Below are 21,483 nucleotides of genomic sequence, written 5' to 3' on the forward strand. Positions count from 1 at the left end.
CAGTGAAACATTTGACAACGGAATAAGGCTGATAGACTTTGCTGCGTCAAAAAACATGGTAGTTAGTAGCACCAGATTTAAGCATCTCGACATTCATAAGGCCAACTGGCTGTCTCTGGATCACAAAATAAGAAAGATAAACATAGACTCGGATCATTACCTTGTGGCAGCAGAGAAACGTACCCGGTTAAACGTAGCTAATGAAGTACGAACAGACACAACACGAAAGTTAGACATAGGTAAGCTGCAATCATAACAGATAGCCACATCATATTCCATTTAACTGGCCCAATTGCTTAATCAAAACACTCCTCATCCCGATAAAATATCAGCACAATGCCAGAGTATTGCCCATTCCATGCAAACAGCCGCAAAATCCATATTTGGATACCAGAGACCTCCACCGAGGAATCCATGGTATGACCAGGAGTGTCGTTCTGCTATCGAAGAGAAAAATGCGGCATATAGGGCTACTCTACAATCAGAAGCAACGCGTAGTGCACCAGAGAGGTATCGGGAGAAAAGAAGAGATGAAAAACGTCTTTTCTGAACGTAAAAGAGAGAAATGGAAAAGGATTTAAACAAATCGAGAGAGTTTGAAAAAAAATCGAGATTTACAGGAGCCACAACGAAGTCCGAAAGTTTTACCAAAGACTAAAACATCAAACTGATGGCTTTGGTACATGCACATCCTCTTGTAGAGACCAGCAAAGTAATTTGGTAACTGATACAGATAGTGTGCTCACGATATGGAAAGAGCATTTTTCCAAACTGTTGGTGTCCATTAGTAGCAAAGATGACGAAGATACCACAGATCCAATCCCGGAGGATGGTATTGAATGTATACCGCCCAGCCACGATGAGGCAAAGTCAGCAATAAACCGGCTAAAGAATAATAAGACAGCAGGAGCCGATGGCTTACCAGCAGAGCTGTTCAAAACCAGAGCCGACACGCTGATAAGGTGCATGCATCAGCTAGTTAGCACCATCTGACAGGAAGAACACGTACCCGACAATTGGAACCTGAGGACACCCATCCACAAGAAACTAGAGAAGACTGTATGCTCTAACTATAGAGGCATAAGTCTTCTTCCTATTGCCTACAAGATAGTGTCATGGATATTATGCGAACGACTAAAGCCTATGGTCAATAAAATAATTGAACCATAGCAATGCGGCTTTAGACCTGGCAAGTCCCACCATTGACCAGATATTTATCCTGCGGCAAATCCTGGAGAAGACCCAAGGGATGCAGATCAACACCTATCACCTTTTTGTCGATTATAAGGCAGCTTTCGACAGCCCCCTACGCCCAATGGTATTCCAAGTCATGTCTGAATTTGGTATCTTGGCAAAGCTCATTCGGCTTTGTAAGATGACTTTAACTGATACTAGGTCCTCAGTTAAAATAGGAAGAAACATCTCCGAACAATTCAGTACCAAAATGTTATACGTGATGCAAATATCAAAAGAAATGGTACAATATACAGCTGATGCGGAGAATCAGCAAAGGTGAGTCAGGCAGTAAACGGCGAAAAGACAAAGTTGAGGGTGTCGACGCGCAATGCGTCCATAGAGCTAGGACCAACAGTGGAAGTTGGTTCCTATAACTTTGAGGTAGTAAAAGACTTCGTCTACCTCTGCACCGCCATAAGCACAACATCCAACATCAGTTGTGAAATAAAGAGAAGAATTGTGTTGGCCAACAGATACTACTTTGGCTTAAGCAGGCAGTTTAAAAACAAGGTCACATCTCGTCAAACAAAAACAACGCTTTACAAAACACTTATACTACCCGTGTTGATGTATGGTTCCGTAGCCTGGGTACTTCCGCAAGCGGATAAGGCAAGGCTTGGAGTTTTTGAGAGAAAAATTCTTCGAGAGATCTACGGGCCAATCTAGACCATATCATAAGAATGAGCTATGATGAACACGCTAAAAAAGGCGTTTAAATACGGTCCACATGGAAGTACACGCGGAACTGGCAGGCCAAGGCTTCGAGGGCCGAACAAGTGGAAAAAGAGATAGAAAGACGCGGTATTCCAAAAAGCGAAGCAAAAAACAGAGAGAATTTAGATATTTTTTCTTAGTTCTGCTTATGGATCATATGTTCTGTAATGGGTCAGCTAAGTAAGTAAGTCATGTTCGACATCTCTATTTATAATATGAATTGTGCCAATCAAAATCTCTTAAAATATAAATTAGTAATGACATATGCGGCGCACAGTGGTGATGTGAAAGTCAGATACAATACTTTTCAAATGTTTAATAGGTTGTTCAATATAGAAACCTGTAAACCTTGAATTGCTTTCATCGACATTTAGTGAATAACAGTACGTTTATATATAACCGGATTTAATAAACCCACTGGGTTTCAAATATCAATTTCTTTGCGTATACGTCAAATTAATCTTCATTAAGAAAGTTAAACCCTAAAATAAAATACCAATTTTGTTATTTCTTGTTTAAAACTTTATACTAAAATTTCAGGGTATAGTAATGTGGTGTATACGTTGTGACAGTACGTGTTCACAATAGAGCTGGCAAAGTATCGATATTCCCAACATTAGATATTTTCGATATTTCGTTTCAAAAAAATCCGGAAGTATTGGACCGATGACCCATCTTCGAACTTAAACTAAATTTGGACAAAATATTACGAAAGCTAAATTTTGAACCGAATCGGTTGATCCGTTCGAGAGTTATCGTGCGCTCCAGCCACGATTTAACGATTAACGATTCGAGAGGAGGTCTAAAACTGCACATTTCGGATTTTTTGAGGCAAGTACCTAAAGGAGTGGACCGATATAGTCCATATTCGAACTTGCCCTTTTTAAAAAAATGGGTTAGTAGGGGGTTTTGTAATGAGTATTTTTGCTGGGATGTAACTGTATTTCATGCATCATAAAAATTAAAAGAGGTTTGTACGGAAACTTTTTCAATATTTAAATGGAATAAAAGTTATTTTAATCATTAATAGGTAAAAGGTCATTCATTCACGCAACAGGAAATATTTTTTGAGTTATTTTTTTTTTCATGTCATAGTATTTTTAATTTTTTTTTTTCAAAGTGGTTTATGCGGAACCTTTTTTTATAATAAAATGGAATGAATGTTAATCATGAATGGAATGGAAATCATGTATGAGAGAAAATATCAAAAAGTCATGTGTATACCCTTGTTAGCATAAATGCTGAGGGTATAATGATTAGAGGTTAGGGGTTTTCTCCAGTTATAACCCAATAAACAATTGGTCAGAAATATGGTTTATTAGAAAATACCATGAATATGTCTATTGGTCGGATTCTAAGCCAGAGACGCCCTTCTTTGCAAAGAAGTTTAGTGAGGGCGCCCACTGAGTTATTTTTGCATTTGCTTCTCTCTCTCTCACGTGAATATAAACCAGGGTCGAGCTTCTTTTCTTAGACCGTATAGTGAGGGCGCCCACTGAGTTGTTTTTGCTTTTGCTTCTCTCTCTCACGTACAGTGTAAATGAATGAAAACAAACAAAAACATAATGTGGTTGTTGATTTTTTCACTCATACGTTCATACATGTCTTCGCTTTGGCTGTATTTCTGTGGTCGTCGCTGATATAAACAAACGATAAACATCATGTGGTTGTTGTTTTTTCACCCATACATACACACATACTAAATAGTGCTGGCAAAACATTGATATTCCCAACATTAGATATTTTCGATATAATATTATAAAATATCGATTACTATCGATATTATAGTTAAGTTGTGAACACCATAAATTTGGATGTGAAAATGGCGGAAATGTCAATGCTTTTGTTGGAATTTTGTACAAGCAGTTCACAGAAATGTAAAGGAGAATACACAATTGCTTTTATCAAAGACAAATAAAAGTGTAGACAGTGTGCTTGTGTTCTGTAGGTGTCACCCTTGCATATTTACGCAGTGTAGTCATTCAATTGCATTTTTCAAGTACAATTTTTGGTGGTAAATTGCAAGATTTGAATGTTGAATGTTTTTATATGAGGATGTAGATCCGGCCAAAGATTACCCACATATTGTCTTTTACCGGAATAAATAGTTAAAAAATGTATAGTTATTGCCATTTTAGAAATTGAGTTCTACTTTCCGATGTGACTACGGACTTAAGGCCTCGACACATAAGAAGCATGGCATTCTTGCTTAAGTCATATCTGGTAAATGACTAAAGACAAAGTTCGACCTAATAAAAGATTTCAGAATCACATTTGAATTAGGTTGAACTTGGTCTTTAGTCATTTACCAGATATGACTTAAGCAAGAATGTCATGCTTCTTATGTGTCGAGGCCTTTACATTCTCAAACACACAAAACCGAAAAGCAGCGAAATTTCTATTTATTTCAATGAATTTTAGGTTGGGGGTTTTATTTCGATAATATCGATAGGCAAAACTATCTATCGATATTTAATTTTTAAAAAATAATCGATTTTATCGATAGTGCCATAGATTTTTTGCCAGCTCTAATACTAAACCATTGATGGAAATTCTTGGGCGACGCTGCTCTAAGCATAGTAAGATAGTAAGTAATGTTTTCTACCTCGTACACGCCGCTTACAAAACAGATAACATCAGTTGGCACCACCCATATAGAAGGAAATTTCCAATGTATTTGAGGCGTTGGTTATTCACATCTGCATTGATAAAGTTCTTGAAAATATGTATGTGAATAAAAACACTTTAAATTTTTAGCTACAAGTTATTAGTTAAGGTCTTATTTATTTTTACGCCTAAAGGTATGCTTTGGTTATCTTTTAATATCATCAATTATTGAATACAGAGAATACATAACATAGCGAAATGTTTGGAGCCAAAGAGATACTAGTTAAATGCGTACATGATTTTGGATGCGAACAAAATTCGGTGATAATGGGTCTCATGCATAAAAACGAGTAAAAGCGATGAGTTAAGTCAAGTAAGCAATTGCTCGTAAGTTGAGTTAGATCGAACTGCAACAGCTTTTGCTCAATTTCGTATGCATAAAAATGAGTTCAAACCAATTGCAATTACTTGAGTAAATTGAGATCAAACGTCTAATTGTTATTGAAGTGCCACGATATGTCGACGCTTGTAAAAAGTTCATTTCCATCACAAGTTGCCTGCACATTTATAGAGTGAAAGCCCTTTCTGCAAATGTACTCATCGCTTTGATTTGTGGGTTTTTTAATTTTTATGTGAGTACAATCAATAACTCCAATTGCAAATGGAAAGCTATAATTTGCCTGCCATTTCCTTTGACAATCTTTTATTTTATCTGCATCTTTCGGGAATTTTATCCATTCGCTTGCTTTGGCAGATATAAATTTTGCAACTTCCGCAATTGTTCGCGACAAAGTTGATTGATGGACTCCAATATCTGTGGCTATACCATTTTGGAATCCAGGATCTGCACAGAATCTTAAATAGAGTCGAATTTTATCAATGTTGCTGAGGGCACCACCATGCCTTTCTTCTGACTCCTCAAAAAAATAATTAGCTAACCAGCAAAAATCTATGTATTTATCATTTTATTATTAATTATATAAAAAATAATAATTAAGATTACAAACCTGTATAATTTTTTATCCTCACTTGCTAAATTTGTCTTACGCTGTTGATAACATTTTTTATTTATTTGTGGTACAAAATATTCAGCAATTGTTCCTTTTTAGTTTACGCGAGTCAACTAAAAGGCATGCTTTAAGCAAGAACTCACAAAAGTAAGCAAAACCTTGTTTTTATGCATATGAAAATGAGAACAATCTCATCTAACTTCAACTCACTGATGGGCAGAAATGCTCTGCCTCACACACAAAAGTGTAAAAAATACATGAGTCTCTCGCAATTTGCCCATCAGTGCTTCAACTTCTAAGTTCAAACTGAGGAAGAAGAGATCAAACGTGAGCAGTGAGTAAAAGCAAATACATCAAATTTTATTATGCATACGACAAGCACCTTTTACTCAAAAAATCGAGTCCGAGCTCAAGCTCACGTTTTATGCATGAGACCCAATATGTCTGTCTGGTTACCTTAAAACTTGTAACAATTTGTACCAATTGTTGCTGGAAGTCTGTTAACACAAAAAGCCAGCAAAAGAGAGCGAATCGAGAGAGACATATTGACAGTTCTTTTTACTGAGAGTTTGTAAATTCTTGCTGAACAAATTTCTTCTATCAAGCACTTGTAACACTTCTTCCTGAAAACAATCAATCAGCTGTTTTTAATTATTCGGCGATTTATGTTTGTGAAAATTAAAAACAATTTTATTGTGGAAATAGCGAGCCTAATTGTATTGTTTTTTCGGAGAATAAAGTTGCAAAGTGGAAAAATTCCTTTTTTGGGTCATTTTTTTACGGTCTAGAAGTCTTTACAAAATAACCACAAACATTATATAATATACAATAATTTCAATGATATAAATGAAAACCGGCATGAAAATCTAGCATGACTTCTTGGTGGACTGCTTCTAAAAATGAAGTGGAAGCATCCTAAACTGTCGTGAATATTGGCTACATTCGTTAAAATTCACCATAGCAAAGTAGGGATATTTGTCATTGTAATAAAGAAATCACAAAGAAAAATGGAAATTGAAATGAGTTAGATCATTTTGTTGAAAGATGTTCTATTTCCACTTACTTAGTTAGCTGACCTATAGCAGAACATTTGTTCCATAAGCCGAACTAAAAAAAGATCTCCATTTCTCTCTGTTTGTTGCTTTGATTTTTGGAATACCACGTCTTTCCATCGCTTGTTCCACTTGTTTGCTTCATCGAAGTCTTGGCCTGCCAGTTCTGCGTGTACCGCCATGTGGCCCGTATTTAGCGGGTTCATTCTTGCTCATTCTTATGATATGGCGTAGCCAACGCAATCGTTGCATCTCGATACGTTTAGCCATACCGAAGTCGTTGTATAGCAGATACAGCTCGTGGTTCATATGACATCGATACCGTCAACGTAAATTGGCCCGTAGATCTTTCGAAGAATTTTTCTCTCAAACACACAAAGCACTGCTTTATCTGCTTGCGCAAGTACTCAGGCTTCGGAACCATACATTAGCACTGGTAGTATCAGTGTTTTGTAAAGCGTTGTTTTTGTTTGATGAGGTGTGGCTTTGTTTTAAATTGCTTACTTAAACCATAGTAGCATCTGTTGGTCAATGCAATTCTTCGTCTTATTTCACAACTGATGTTGTTTGTTGTGTTTATGGCAGTGCCGAGGTAGACGAAGTCTTTGACTACCTCAAAATTGTAGGTACCAACTTCCACAGTTGATCCGAGCTCTATGGACGCTTTGCGCGTCGACACCATCAACTTTGTCTGTATACATTCAATGCCATCTTCTGGGATTGGATCTGTGGTATCTTCGTCGTCTTCGCTACTAATGGACACCAACAGTTTGGAAAAATGCCCTTTCCATATCCTGAGCACACTATCTGTATCAGTTACTAAAGTACCTTCCTGGTCTGTACAGGAGGATGTGCCATTAGTTTGATACTTTACTCTTTGGTAGAACTTTCGGACTTAATTCTGGCTCCTGTACATCTCGATTATTTTATACTCCCGCTTTTCCATTTCTCTCTTTTTCCTGCGGAAAATACGTTTCTCCTCTCTCCATTTTCTCCCGATAACTCTCTCGTGCGCTACGCGTTCCTACTGATTGTAGAGTAGCCCTATACTCCTAGTCATACCATGATTCCTCGGTGGAGGTCTCTGTTACCCAAGTATGGATTTTGCGGCTGTTTCCATGGAGTGGGCAATACTTTGCCATTGTGCTAGTATGTTATCAGGACGAGGATTGCTTTGATTAAGCAATTGGGCCAGTTGAGTGGAATATGCTGTGGCTATCTGTTGTGATTGCAGCTTACCAATTTCTAATTTTCGTGTTGTGTCTGTTCGTACTTTATTCGCTACGTTTAGATACGTACCGACCTTTGCTGTAACAAGGTTTGCTCCTCGGAAAGAAACGTACATCTAACACGCTCGATGAATGTATTCTATCTATCACAACGTGATCAATTTGATTTCTTGTTTTCTGATCCTGAATGTCGAGATGTTTAAATCTGGTACTGCTAACTACCATGTTTTTTGTCGCTGCAAACTCTATCAGCTTCATACCGTTGTCAGATGTTTCACTGTGGAGACTGAATTTCCCGACTGTTGTACCAAAGTTATTCTCTTTTCCAATTTTGACATTAAAATCGCCTAGAATAATTTTAATGTCATGGACAGGACAGCGCTCGTAGAATATATCTTTGGTCTGTTCGTCCTAGTCTTCGGTTGGAGCATGAGAGCAGATAAAGGTAATGTTGTAGAATTTTGCTTTTATCCGTATTGTGGTAAGTATTTCATTCACTGGAGTGAACAAATCCGTAGCCAAACTCATGCTTTGTGTCATGGCAGCTATAATACAGTGTGTCGCCTTTAGCTGTTGTTGTGACGCTTTGCCCAATCCATCGTTTTTCCTCTATGGCAGTAATGTCGCCCTTGTACTTTTCAAGTACAGCGGCCAATACGTAAACTGCATCTTCTCTATAAAAAGTGTGAGCATTCCAGATGCAGATTCGCAGATCATGGCCCTTAAAACGTTTGCGGGGGTCGGCAACTTTAGAGGGATTTGTTTTTCTTTTCTTTAGTTTTTTCGTAGTAGGCTGCTTTTTCTAGGGGAGGGTTACTAACCCGACGCCCAAAGCCAAGTTTTTAACGTACTTATGTGCGAACGCGCGACACATGTTAGCTCACTATCTATAACGGGGAGGTCAGTGCCAGCTTGAGATGAAAGAGGGACCAAGATAAGTCGTGGGCTTTGCCATGTTAAAGCCGGTCAGAACCGTTCCTTGGTATCATTCATCCCCTACGTCACTATTTCCACTAGATAGCATTTTTTGGAATATCTTTCATAGAAATGGAAATATTTGCAAATGACTAAAAAACAATGCTTTCCCTCATTAATGTTTTGTTTGCCGATTTCGATGCCTATATATTATGCGACCATCACTTCTTCCTGCCTCGGACCCCCGCACCCTCAAAAGATTTCATGATAAAGCGATCAAAATTGCTACGTGTAGCTGGATTACAAGGTTTGTATGGACAGACACTGCTGGAGATTTTTGTATAACATAAGGTGGTTGCAAGACTATTATTTCAATATTTAAAAACTGTTGGGTCAAATTCAAAATAATTATAAAGAAATTAGCTTGAACATTTTGTTATTATTTTCTAGCGATAATCGTTTGTGCGAATAATCATCAATGACGGTATTATCTAAAAGCGAAATTATAAAATTTTTCTGATAAGAAAACCAATTGAAAGTTAATTACTAATGTAATCAAAGTCTTTGTTGTTGTTTTTTAGCAAATTGTTATTAAATATCATATATGACGTAGTTTCATGAAACCACACTGTGCGATAGAGAAAAGCATACAAAGACTGGAATGCGGTTCCAATTCGTTGATAGATAGCATCGTTCGTAAGCAGTTATAGGGACAGCTGGAAGATAATCGGAAATGATTGCCAATACTGTAGTCAGATAATTATTAGGTGTCTAATATAAATCTTTCTGGGCAGCAGATGGACGACAGATAAGAAATTAACATTGGCAGAAATTTGTATACGGACCGTATAAATATGAATGTATTCAATACGCTTGTGCGTATTACGAACGACCACCTTGCGTATTTAGATAATTGGTGTGCAGATTAAACTATTATTGTATCGACCATAGGCAGAATATAACTACTAATTGGCACCATCAACGAATGGTAAAGTAGGTTTTCTCACACTGTCAAATTACGATAACCCACATATTTTATCACAATATCCTCAACTCTTTCCCAATTACCCCTGTTAAAGGAAAAATTACCACCGCCACGAAAAATAAAGTGGCCATATTTTGGTCGCTACATGCCTACTTTGGCAGCCATGTGTCCTCGGGCCATGTAAATGTCGATGGAATCATTGAGGTATGGCGATGCATCCACACCCAAAATGTTGCTGATTGTAATAATCTGCTGCACCTTGGTATAGAGATTGTCCACATTCTTGCTTTTATAGAAATCTCCCTCAATAAAACGAGAACGGGCCACAGATCTCTGATAAGCAGCACTGGATGGATTCAACATACGGTGGACATAACGGGTTACTTCATTTACTTCATCGTGGCAAATATTCATGGTGGGGATGAAACCGTCACTGACTTCGAAACCAACTTCCAAAAGATCGGTGTCATCACTGCAATTGCGTCCAGTTCTTCTGGCGGTGTAAACAGGTCAGTCACTGCAGCTAAAGTCACTAAAATTGAATTTCTGACCACCAACCAAGTATGTGATGCTATTCTGGCGTTCGGCTGTGACTTTGGTTAAGTTTTCGAACGCACCAACAAACGATTAGGAACAGTACATATCCAGCGCGTCACAAGATTTCAATTCAACCACAGCACTGGAATTGGGAACCAACCACTGCATACGACCAGCATGGCTAAGCAGTGGGGCGGGGTCTTTCACATCTCCAGATACTCTAAAGGAGCATCCTTGGTCCTCTTAAATTCCCAAAATGCTTGAAGTTTCCAAATCATCCAATGACAAATTCTTAACAACCTTTATAAAGTCTGGTACTGAACCAGCATAGGAATATCCTTTGTACAAATCTTCCTTGGCCAATTGAATCCAATCGATTTTGTGGCCAATGTCTTCACAAATCACATATTCCTCCATAATTTGTTGCAGAGGATTATTAACATCAATCAGGACGATACCTTTACGAGTATGCCGATCGATCACCACACGGAAGTAGATCTTTGGTACGGGAATCAATCCATTATTATTCTCATCGAAGGCCAAATATAACTCCTTGTGGGTACCATTAACATCCGGCAAAGTGGATACAACCCAGATGCCTGTGTAGCAATCTACTGTCAAATTCTGATTGGCCACATATTTAATCACGCGATCTTCCACTCATTCCCAATTGCCACCGTTGAAAGCCTGTCATTAAGGTCCCACATTTACAAAGAAGAATGAGGTCGTTTGTTGGGCGCCACATATAAAATCTACTTTTGCTGCCATGTGTTCTGGAGCCATATAAATATCAATGTAGTCATTGTAGTACGGCGAGGTATCCATACCCAAAATGTTGTTGATGGTAATATTCTTCTGTACCTTGGTGTAGACATTGTCCACATTCTTACCATTTTCGTAATCTCCCTCAATGAAACCAGAACAATCTACCGATCTCTGATAAGCAGCACTGGATTTATTTAGAACAAGGTGCACATAACGAAAAACTTCAGTTACCTCATCATGGCAAATATCCATGGATTGAATAAAACCATCACTGACCTCGAAACCACCTTCCAATAAATCAGTGCCACCACTGCAATTGCGTCCAGTTCTTCTTACGGTGTAAACAGGCCACTCACGGCAGCTATATTCACTGAAATTGAATTTCTGGCCACCAACCAGATATGTGAAGACACTCTGACAATCAGCTTTGACTGTGGTTAAGTGTCCGAAGCACCCACAAACGATTGGGACATATACATGTCCAATGATTCGTCGGATTTATATTTAACCATAGGCTGGATCTTTCAAAGCTCCATAAAGCACCTTTCGCCTTCTTTTCCTCCTCAATTCCAAAAATTCCTAACGTGTCCAAATCATTAAAGGGCAAATGCTTAACAATCTTGATAAAGACTGTCACAGAAAAGGTCTAGGGATATCCTCCTTAGCCTATTGGATCCAAGTGATTTTGTGGTCAATGTCCTCAAAAATAACATATTCCTTCATAATTGGTTGCCGCGAGGCACGAGGGTTGTTAACACCCATCAAGACAGTATCCTTATATACCCAAGTATCCCGATCGATCACCACACGTAAATAGATCTTGAGCACGGGGATAAATCCATTGTATTTTTTCATCAAGGATCAAATACAACACCTTTTTGATACCATTAACATACGTCAAAGTGGATACACCCTTGATGCCGGTGTAGCCAATCTACTGTCAAATTCTGATTGGCCACATATTTTCTCACACCATCCTGAACGCTTTCCCAATTGCCAATATTAAAGGCTTGCCATTGAGTTTCCACAACAGTTACAATGAAAAATCTGGCCATTTGATGAGCACCAAATATGAAATCCACCTTGGCAGCCATGTGTCCTTGGGGCATATACATATATATCTATAGAGTCATTGAAGTAATGGTTATGCTCTGCTGTACCTTAGTATAAAGATTGTCGACATTCTTTAATATAAAAGTCTACCTCTGTGAAATGAACTCAGACCACTAAAGTATAGTATAAGCCTCATGTTGGGCGCCAATATGATGATCAACAGTACCATTGTGGTTATCTACAAATGTCCTCCCGAGATCCTAATACATTCCCAGTTCCCAAAATAAAATTAGGCTACACATAGACCATAGAAGAAAGTGGCCCCATGTTGGGCGCCACTACTGCCATCATCCCGATTCCCCGCCTTTGAAATCATTTCCCAATAATATAACTAGCTACCTGCGGAACTTATCATATCGCTAATATTTTATATCGCTGACATTGTAAGTAGCTGCTATTTGATTATCGCAACAAATTGTGACACAAATTACGTGCTAGAAGGAGAACAGCAACAACATGGAATGGAGGTATTCTGTTTTAAAATACCGATTGTATATGGTAGCCTGCCTAACCATATCAGGATGCTCTAAATCACTTTATGGCGATATGATTGGAAATCAAGAAAGCAACGACGCTTTTTAGATTAAAAACAAAATTATTTGCAAACTTTTGATTATAATAAACGCTATGGGCGATTGTTGGAAACAGTTAAGTGCCGACTTTTGGCCGCTAAAGGTGGCGAAAGTTACGCGATGAAAACGAAGTTTATAATCATAGTAGCTAGTCTACTATGCGCGAGTGTAGTAGTACGTGCGGGTATAATTCATACGCGATGGGATGAAAGAGAAAGTGAGGTTAATACTACGAGTATTCCTCTAACGACAGAGGGTCCTGGTGGTAACTTTACAACAAAAACAAGTGCTACGCCAACAAACACAACATGGAGTCCTTCAACCACAGAGGGACCGGGATTGAATATCACCACAACCACAGTAAATCCACCTACCGGGATTACTACAACCGCTCCTCCGGTTACCGAGGGCCCTGGAGAAACCGAAACTGGAGGTGTAATTGTTCATGGTGATTGCTCATTCCGTGTTACGGGAGATTTAAATGATCCAGCTCCACTGTTTAGCAAAGCCGGAGCATTAGAATGGCTTGTACCAAATCCAAGTGGAGTTGTGGAAATTAAAAATGGCCACTATATTGATATGTACTGCAGTGAATCATTCCAAGCCCCCTATGAAAATATGACAAAAATTACTGCTCAATGTCTGCAAGGGCTCTACTTTTTGGTTGATGGCATCATTAGACCATTTAATAACTTTAGCTGTACAGATTGGCCAGTGTATACGGCGAGGAGAACTGGACGCAACTGTAGTGGTGGTACGGATCTTTTGGAGGTTGGTTTTGAGGTCAGTGATGGTTTTATTCAAACCATGGATATTTGCCATGATGAGGTAAATGAAGTTACTCGCTATGTCCACCATGTATTGAATCCTGCCAGTGCTGCTTATCAGAGATCTGTGGCCCGCCCTCGTTTCATTGAGGGAGATTTTTATAAAGGCAAAAATGTGGATAATCTCTACACCAAGGTGCAACAGAACATAACTATAAGCAACATTTTGGGTATGGATGCCTCGCCATATTTCAATGACTCCATAGATATCTATATGGCCCGAGGACACATGGCTGCCAAGGTGGATTTCATATTTGGTGCTCATCAAATGGCCACATTTTTCTTTGTCAATGTGGGACCTCAATGGCAGGCCTTTAATGGTGGCAATTGGGAAAGAGTGGAAGATGGTGTGAGAAAATATGTAGCCAATCAAAATTTGACAGTGGATTGCTACACCGGTATCTGGGGTGTGTCCACTTTACCTGATGTTAATGGAACACAGAAGGAGTTGTATTTGGCCTTTGATGAAAACAATAATGGCTTGATCCCCGTACCCAAGATCTACTTCCGTGTGGTGATCGATCGGGATACTCGTAAGGGTATTGTCCTGATTGGTGTTAACAATCCCCATGCTTCGCTGCAGCAAATTATGGAGGAATATGTGATTTGTGAAGACATTGGCCACAAAATCGACTGGATCCAATGGGCCAAGGAGGATTTGTACAAAGGATATTCTTATGCCTGCTCTGTGCCGGACTTTATCAAGGTTGTCAAACATTTACCTTTGGATGATTTAGAGACTTCAGGAATTTTGGGAATTGAGGAGGATCAAGGCTGTTCATTCCGAGTCTCTGGAGATTTGAAAGACCCAGCTCCATTGTTTAGCCATGCTGGTCGTATGCAGTGGGTAGTTCCCAATCCCAGTGGTGTTGTTGAACTGAAATCTGGTGAAGCGTTGGATATGTACTGCTCCCAAACGTTTGTTGGTGCTTTCCAAAACCTTACCAAAGTAACAGCTGAATGCCAGAGTGGCTTCACATATCTGGTTGGTGGTCAGAAATTCAATTTCAGCGACTTTAGCTGCAGTGAGTGGCCTGTCTACACCGCAAGGAGAACTGGACGCAATTGCAGTGGTGGTACGGATTTGTTGGAAATTGGCTTCGAAGTCAGTGATGGCTTCATTCCCACCATGGATATTTGTCATGATGAGGTGAATGAAGTTACTCGCTATGTGCACCATGTCCTAAATCCATCCAGTGCTGCTTATCAGAGATCTGTGGCTCGTCCTCGTTTCATAGAGGGAGATTTTTATAAAGGCAAGAATGTGGATAACCTCTACACCAAGGTGCAGCAGAACATTACCATTAGCAACATTTTGGGAATGGATGCCTCGCCGTACTTCAATGATTCCATCGATATTTATATGGCCCGAGGACATATGGCTGCCAAGGTTGATTTCATATTTGGAGCTCATCAAATGTCTACATTCATGTTTGTCAATGTGGGACCTCAATGGCAGGCCTTTAATGGTGGCAATTGGGAAAGAGTTGAGGATGGTGTGAGGAAATATGTGGCCAATCAAAATCTGACAGTGGATTGCTACACCGGTATCTGGGGTGTTTCCACTTTACCTGATGTTAATGGAACACAGAAAGAGTTGTATTTGGCTTTTGATGAAAACAATAATGGCTTGATCCCCGTACCCAAGATTTACTTCCGTGTGGTGATCGATCGGGACACTCGTAAGGGTATTGTCCTGATTGGTGTTAACAATCCCCATGCCTCGCTGCAACAAATTATGGAGGAGTATGTGATTTGTGAAGATATTGGTCATAAAATCGATTGGATCCAATGGGCCAAGGAAGATTTATACAAAGGTTATTCCTATGCCTGCTCAGTGCCTGATTTTATCAAAGTGGTTAAGCATTTGCCCTTGGAGGATTTAGAAACTTCAGGAATTTTGGGAATTGAGGAGGACCAAGGCTGCTCCTTTAGAGTATCTGGAGATTTAAAAGACCCAGCCCCATTGTTTAGCCATGCTGGTCTCATGGAATGGGTAGTTCCCAATCCCAGTGGTGTTGTTGAACTGAAATCTGGTGAAGCGTTGGATATGTACTGCTCCCAAACGTTTGTTGGTGCTTTCGAAAACCTTACCAAAGTAACAGCTGAATGCCAGAGTGGCTTCACATATCTGGTTGGTGGTCAGACATTCAATTTCAGCGACTTTAGCTGCAGTGACTGGCCTGTTTATACCGCAAGAAGAACTGGGCGCAATTGCAGTGGTGGTACGGATTTGTTGGAAATTGGCTTCGAAGTCAGTGATGGCTTCATTCCCACCATGGATATTTGTCATGATGAGGTGAATGAAGTTACTCGCTATGTCCACCATGTTCTCAATCCATCCAGTGCTGCTTATCAGAGATCTGTGGCTCGTCCTCGTTTCATTGAGGGAGATTTTTATAAAGGCAAGAATGTGGATAACCTCTACACCAAGGTGCAACAGAACATTACCATTAGCAACATTTTGGGAATGGATGCCTCGCCGTACTTCAATGATTCCATCGATATTTATATGGCCCGAGGACATATGGCTGCCAAGGTTGATTTCATATTTGGAGCTCATCAAATGTCTACATTCATGTTTGTCAATGTGGGACCTCAATGGCAGGCCTTCAACGGTGGCAATTGGGAAAGAGTGGAAGATGGTGTGCGGAAATATGTGGCCAATCAAAATCTGACTGTTGATTGCTACACCGGAATCTGGGGTGTGTCCACTTTGCCTGATGTAAATGGTACCCAAAAGGAGTTATATTTGGCCTTTGATGAAAACAACAATGGTTTGATCCCCGTACCCAAGATCTACTTCCGTGTGGTGATCGATCGGGATACTCGTAAGGGCATTGTCCTGATTGGTGTTAACAATCCCCATGCTTCGTTGCAACAAATTATAGAGGAATATGTGATTTGTGAAGACATTGGCCACAAAATCGATTGGATCCAATGGGCCAAGGAGGATTTGTACAAAGGATATTCTTATGCCTGCTCTGTGCCGGACTTTATCAAGGTTGTCAAACATTTGCCTTTGGATGATTTAGAGACATCAGGAATTTTGGGAATTGAGGAGGATCAAGGCTGTTCATTCCGAGTCTCTGGAGATTTGAAAGACCCAGCTCCATTGTTTAGCCATGCTGGTCGTATGCAGTGGGTAGTTCCCAATCCCAGTGGCGTTGTTGAATTGAAATCTGGTGAGGCGATGGATATGTACTGTTCTCAATCGTTTGTGGGTGCCTTCGCAAATTCAACCAAGGTCACAGCCGAATGCCAGAATGGCTTCACATACTTGGTTGGTGGTCAGAAATTCAATTTCAGCGACTTTAGCTGCAGTGACTGGCCTGTTTACACCGCAAGAAGAACTGGACGCAATTGCAGTGGTGGTACGGATTTTTTGGAAATTGGCTTCGAAGTCAGTGATGGCTTCATCCCCACCATGGATATTTGTCATGATGAGGTGAATGAAGTTACTCGCTATGTGCACCATGTCCTCAATCCATCCAGTGCTGCTTATCAGAGATCTGTTGCTCGTCCTCGTTTCATTGAGGGAGATTTTTATAAAGGCAAGAATGTGGATAACCTCTACACCAAGGTGCAACAGAACATTACCATTAGCAACATTTTGGGAATGGATGCCTCGCCGTACTTCAATGATTCCATCGATATTTATATGGCCCGAGGACATATGGCTGCCAAGGTTGATTTCATATTTGGAGCTCATCAAATGTCTACATTCATGTTTGTCAATGTGGGACCTCAATGGCAGGCCTTTAATGGTGGCAATTGGGAAAGAGTGGAAGATGGTGTGCGGAAATATGTGGCCAATCAAAATCTGACTGTTGATTGCTACACCGGAATCTGGGGTGTGTCCACTTTGCCTGATGTAAATGGTACCCAAAAGGAGTTATATTTGGCCTTTGATGAAAACAACAATGGTTTGATCCCCGTACCCAAGATCTACTTCCGTGTGGTGATCGATCGGGATACTCGTAAGGGTATTGTTCTGATTGGTGTTAACAATCCTCATGCCTCGCTGCAACAAATTATGGAGGAGTATGTGATTTGTGAAGATATTGGTAATAAAATTGATTGGATCCAATGGGCCAAGGAAGATTTATACAAAGGTTATTCCTATGCCTGCTCAGTGCCTGATTTTATCAAAGTGGTTAAGCATTTGCCCTTAGAGGATTTAGAAACTTCAGGAATTTTGGGAATTAAAGAAGATGCTGATGCCCTTGATGATGGTTGTTCCTTTCGCGTCTCCGGAGATTTAAAGGATCCTGCTCCATTGTTTACAAATTTAGGAACACTTGAATGGATTGAACCCAATCCCGATGGCTTAGTTGTGTTGCAAACTGGACAGTCCGTGGATATGTATTGCAGCAAATCCTTTGTGGCACCCTTTACAAATCAGGTCAAATTAACGGCCCAGTGTCAGAGTGGTTTCACTTACTTGGTGGAAGGCCAGAAACATAATTTCAGTGATTTTAGTTGCAGTGCCTGGCCCGTCTACACCGTAAGACGTACTGGACGTAGCTGTAATGGTGGTACCGATCTCCTGGAAGTTGGTTTTGAAGTCAGCGATGGCTTCCTGCAAACTATGGATGTTTGTCATGATGAGGTGAATGAAGTGACCCGTTATGTCCATCACGTTTTGACTCCCTCTAGCAATGGATATCAACGATCTGTAAATCGTCCAAGCTTCAAGCCAGGTGATTTCTTTGCTGGTAAAAATGTTGACAATCTTTATACCCAGGTTCAACAAAATTTAACCATCAGCAACATTTTGGGTATGGATGCATCTCCCTACTTTGAAGGTTCCAACATCTATTTGGCCAGAGGTCATATGGCTGCCAAGGTTGATTTCATCTTTGGTTCTCCCCAGAGGGCCACATTCTATTTTGTCAATGCTGCACCACAATGGCAGGTGTTTAATGCTGGAAACTGGGAAAGAGTAGAGGATGGTGTGAGGAAATATGTTGCCGATCAAAAACTGACTGTGGATTGCTATACCGGCGTCTGGGGTGTATCCACTTTGTCTGATGTGAATGGCAATCAACAGGAGTTGTACTTGGCCTTTGACGAAAACAACAATGGTTTGATCCCTGTACCCAAAATCTATTACCGCGTGGTCATTGATCGGGCTACCCGCAAAGGTATTGTCCTAATTGGGGTCAACAATCCACATGCCTCCTTGGAACAGGTGATGGAGGAGTATGTTATTTGCGAAGACATTGGTGACAAAATTGATTGGATTAATTGGACTAAGGATAGTTTAACCAAGGGTTACTCCTATGCCTGTTCCGTGCCTGATTTCATTAAGGTTGTCAAACATCTACCCTTCGAAGATTTAGAAACTTCAGGTATCCTGGGCGTTGATGAAGAAAATACCCCCGAAGGAGATTGTACATTCCGTGTGTCGGGAGATTTAAATGATCCTGCTCCATTGCTTACCAAGTTTGGCACCTTAGAATGGATAGAACCCAATCCAAGTGGAGTGGTGGAACTGAAGGCCGGCGAATCTATTGACATGTATTGCAGCAAATCATTTGTGGCACCCTTTACAAATCAAGTCAAGGTAACCGCTAACTGTCATGGAGGTTTCACCTACTTGGTGGAAGGCCAGAAATATAATTTCAGTGATTTCAGCTGCAGTGCTTGGCCTGTTCACACCGTAAGGCGCACTGGACGTAGCTGTAATGGTGGTACCGACCTCCTGGAAGTGGGCTTTGACGTTAGTGATGGTTTCTTGCGAACCATGGATGTTTGCCATGATGAGGTCAATGAAGTTACACGTTATGTCCATCACGTTTTGACTCCCTCGAGCAACGGATATCAGAAATCTGTTAATCGTCCAAGCTTCAAACCTGGAGATTTCTATGCTGGGAAAAATGTCGATAATCTTTATACCCAGGTTCAGCAGAACATAACCATCAGCAATATTTTGGGTATGGATGCATCTCCCTACTTTGAGGGTTCCAACATCTATTTGGCCCGAGGTCATATGGCAGCCAAGGTTGATTTTATTTTTGGTTCTCCCCAGAGGGCGACATTCTATTTTGTCAATGCTGCACCACAATGGCAGGTGTTTAATGCTGGAAACTGGGAAAGGGTTGAGGATGGTGTGAGGAAATATGTGGCCGATCAAAAACTGACAGTGGATTGTTATACCGGCGTCTGGGGTGTATCCACTTTGGCTGATGTGAATGGCAATCAACAGGAGTTGTACTTGGCCTTTGATGAAAACAACAATGGTTTGATCCCTGTACCCAAAATCTATTTCCGCGTGGTCATTGATCGAGCTAGCCGCAAAGGTATTGTCCTAATTGGTGTCAACAATCCCCATGCCTCCTTGGAACTGGTGATGGAGGAGTATGTTATTTGCGAAGACATTGGTGACAAAATTGATTGGATTAATTGGACTAAGGATAGCTTAACCAAGGGCTACTCCTATGCCTGTTCCGTGCCTGATTTCATTAAGGTTGTCAAACATCTACCCATCGAAGATTTGGAAACTTCAGGTATCCTGGGAGTTGAGGAAGAAAATACCCCCGAAGGAGATTGTACATTCCGTGTGTCGGGAGATTTAAATGATCCTGCTCCATTGTTTACCAAGTTTGGCACCTTAGAATGGTTAGAACCCAATCCAAGTGGAGTAGTGGAACTGAAGGCCGGCGAATCTATTGACATGTATTGCAGCAAATCATTTGTGGCACCCTTTACAAATCAAGTCAAGGTAACCGCTAACTGTCATGGAGGTTTCACTTACTTGGTGGAAGGCCAGAAATATAATTTCAGTGATTTCAGCTGCAGTGCATGGCCTGTTCACACCGTTAGACGTACTGGACGTAGCTGTAATGGTGGTACTGACCTTCTGGAAGTGGGTTTTGAGGTCAGTGATGGTTTCTTGCAAACCATGGATGTTTGCCATGATGAGGTCAATGAAGTGACACGTTATGTCCATCACGTTTTGACTCCCTCGAGCAACGGTTATCAGAAATCTGTTAATCGTCCTAGCTTCAAACCTGGAGATTTTTATGCTGGTAAAAATGTCGATAATCTGTATACCCAAGTTCAACAGAACATAACCATTAGCAATATTTTGGGTATGGATGCCTCCCCCTACTTTGAGGGTTCTAACATCTACTTGGCGCGAGGTCATATGGCAGCCAAGGTTGATTTTATTTTTGGTTCTCCCCAGAGGGCAACATTCTATTTTGTCAATGCCGCACCACAATGGCAGGTGTTTAATGCTGGAAACTGGGAAAGAGTTGAGGATGGCGTTCGCAAGTATGTTGCCGATCAAAAACTGACTGTGGATTGCTATACCGGCGTCTGGGGTGTATCCACTTTGGCTGATGTGAATGGCAATCAACAGGAGATGTATTTGGCCTTTGACGAAAACAACAATGGCTTGATTCCTGTACCCAAAATCTATTTCCGCGTGGTCATTGATCGGGCTACCCGCAAAGGTATTGTCCTGATTGGTGTCAACAATCCCCATGCCTCCTTGGAACAGGTGATGCAAGAGTATGTTATATGCGAAGACATTGGTGATAAGCTTGATTGGATCAATTGGACTAAGGATAGCTTGACGAAGGGTTACTCCTATGCCTGTTCCGTGCCTGATTTTATTAAGGTTGTCAAACATCTACCAATTGAAGATTTGGAAACTTCCGGTATTTTAGGTCTCAAAGAATAAACCAACGTTGTTTAGCAAAATTTATAATTATTGTACTTATGGTATTTCCCAAACAATAAATGAAAGTATTATTAATTTATGATCTCCTGCAAGTGTACATTTATTTATGGGCCCCTCAACTACGACACCTCCGATAGCGGTTTATAGCCTATCAGCAAAGTTTGTACCTCTTTGTGTATATTGTTGACACGTGATGTGTTTTGTTGTTTGTTTGGTCATGATTTGCTT

General features: G+C 40.4%; 1 protein-coding gene and 1 pseudogene across 1 annotated transcript; one reads left to right on the plus strand and one right to left on the minus strand.

Annotated features, from left to right (window-relative positions):
* Positions 1 to 10,528: 10,528 nt before the first annotated feature.
* On the minus strand, positions 10,529 to 12,144 carry LOC141403211 (salivary protein Tsal2A-like; annotated as a pseudogene).
* A 711-nt stretch (positions 12,145 to 12,855) lies between these two features.
* On the plus strand, positions 12,856 to 21,255 carry LOC141403212 (uncharacterized). The gene has a single exon (XM_073985394.1). It carries the CDS (start codon positions 12,856 to 12,858, stop codon positions 21,253 to 21,255), a length of 8,400 nt encoding a protein of 2,799 aa, XP_073841495.1.
* The last annotated feature ends 228 nt before the right edge of the window (positions 21,256 to 21,483 follow it).

The sequence above is a fragment of the Musca autumnalis genome, unplaced genomic scaffold (assembly GCF_047663935.1).
Source record: "Musca autumnalis isolate F117 unplaced genomic scaffold, ASM4766393v1 scaffold_4, whole genome shotgun sequence".
Classification (NCBI taxonomy): Eukaryota; Metazoa; Arthropoda; class Insecta; order Diptera; family Muscidae; genus Musca; species Musca autumnalis.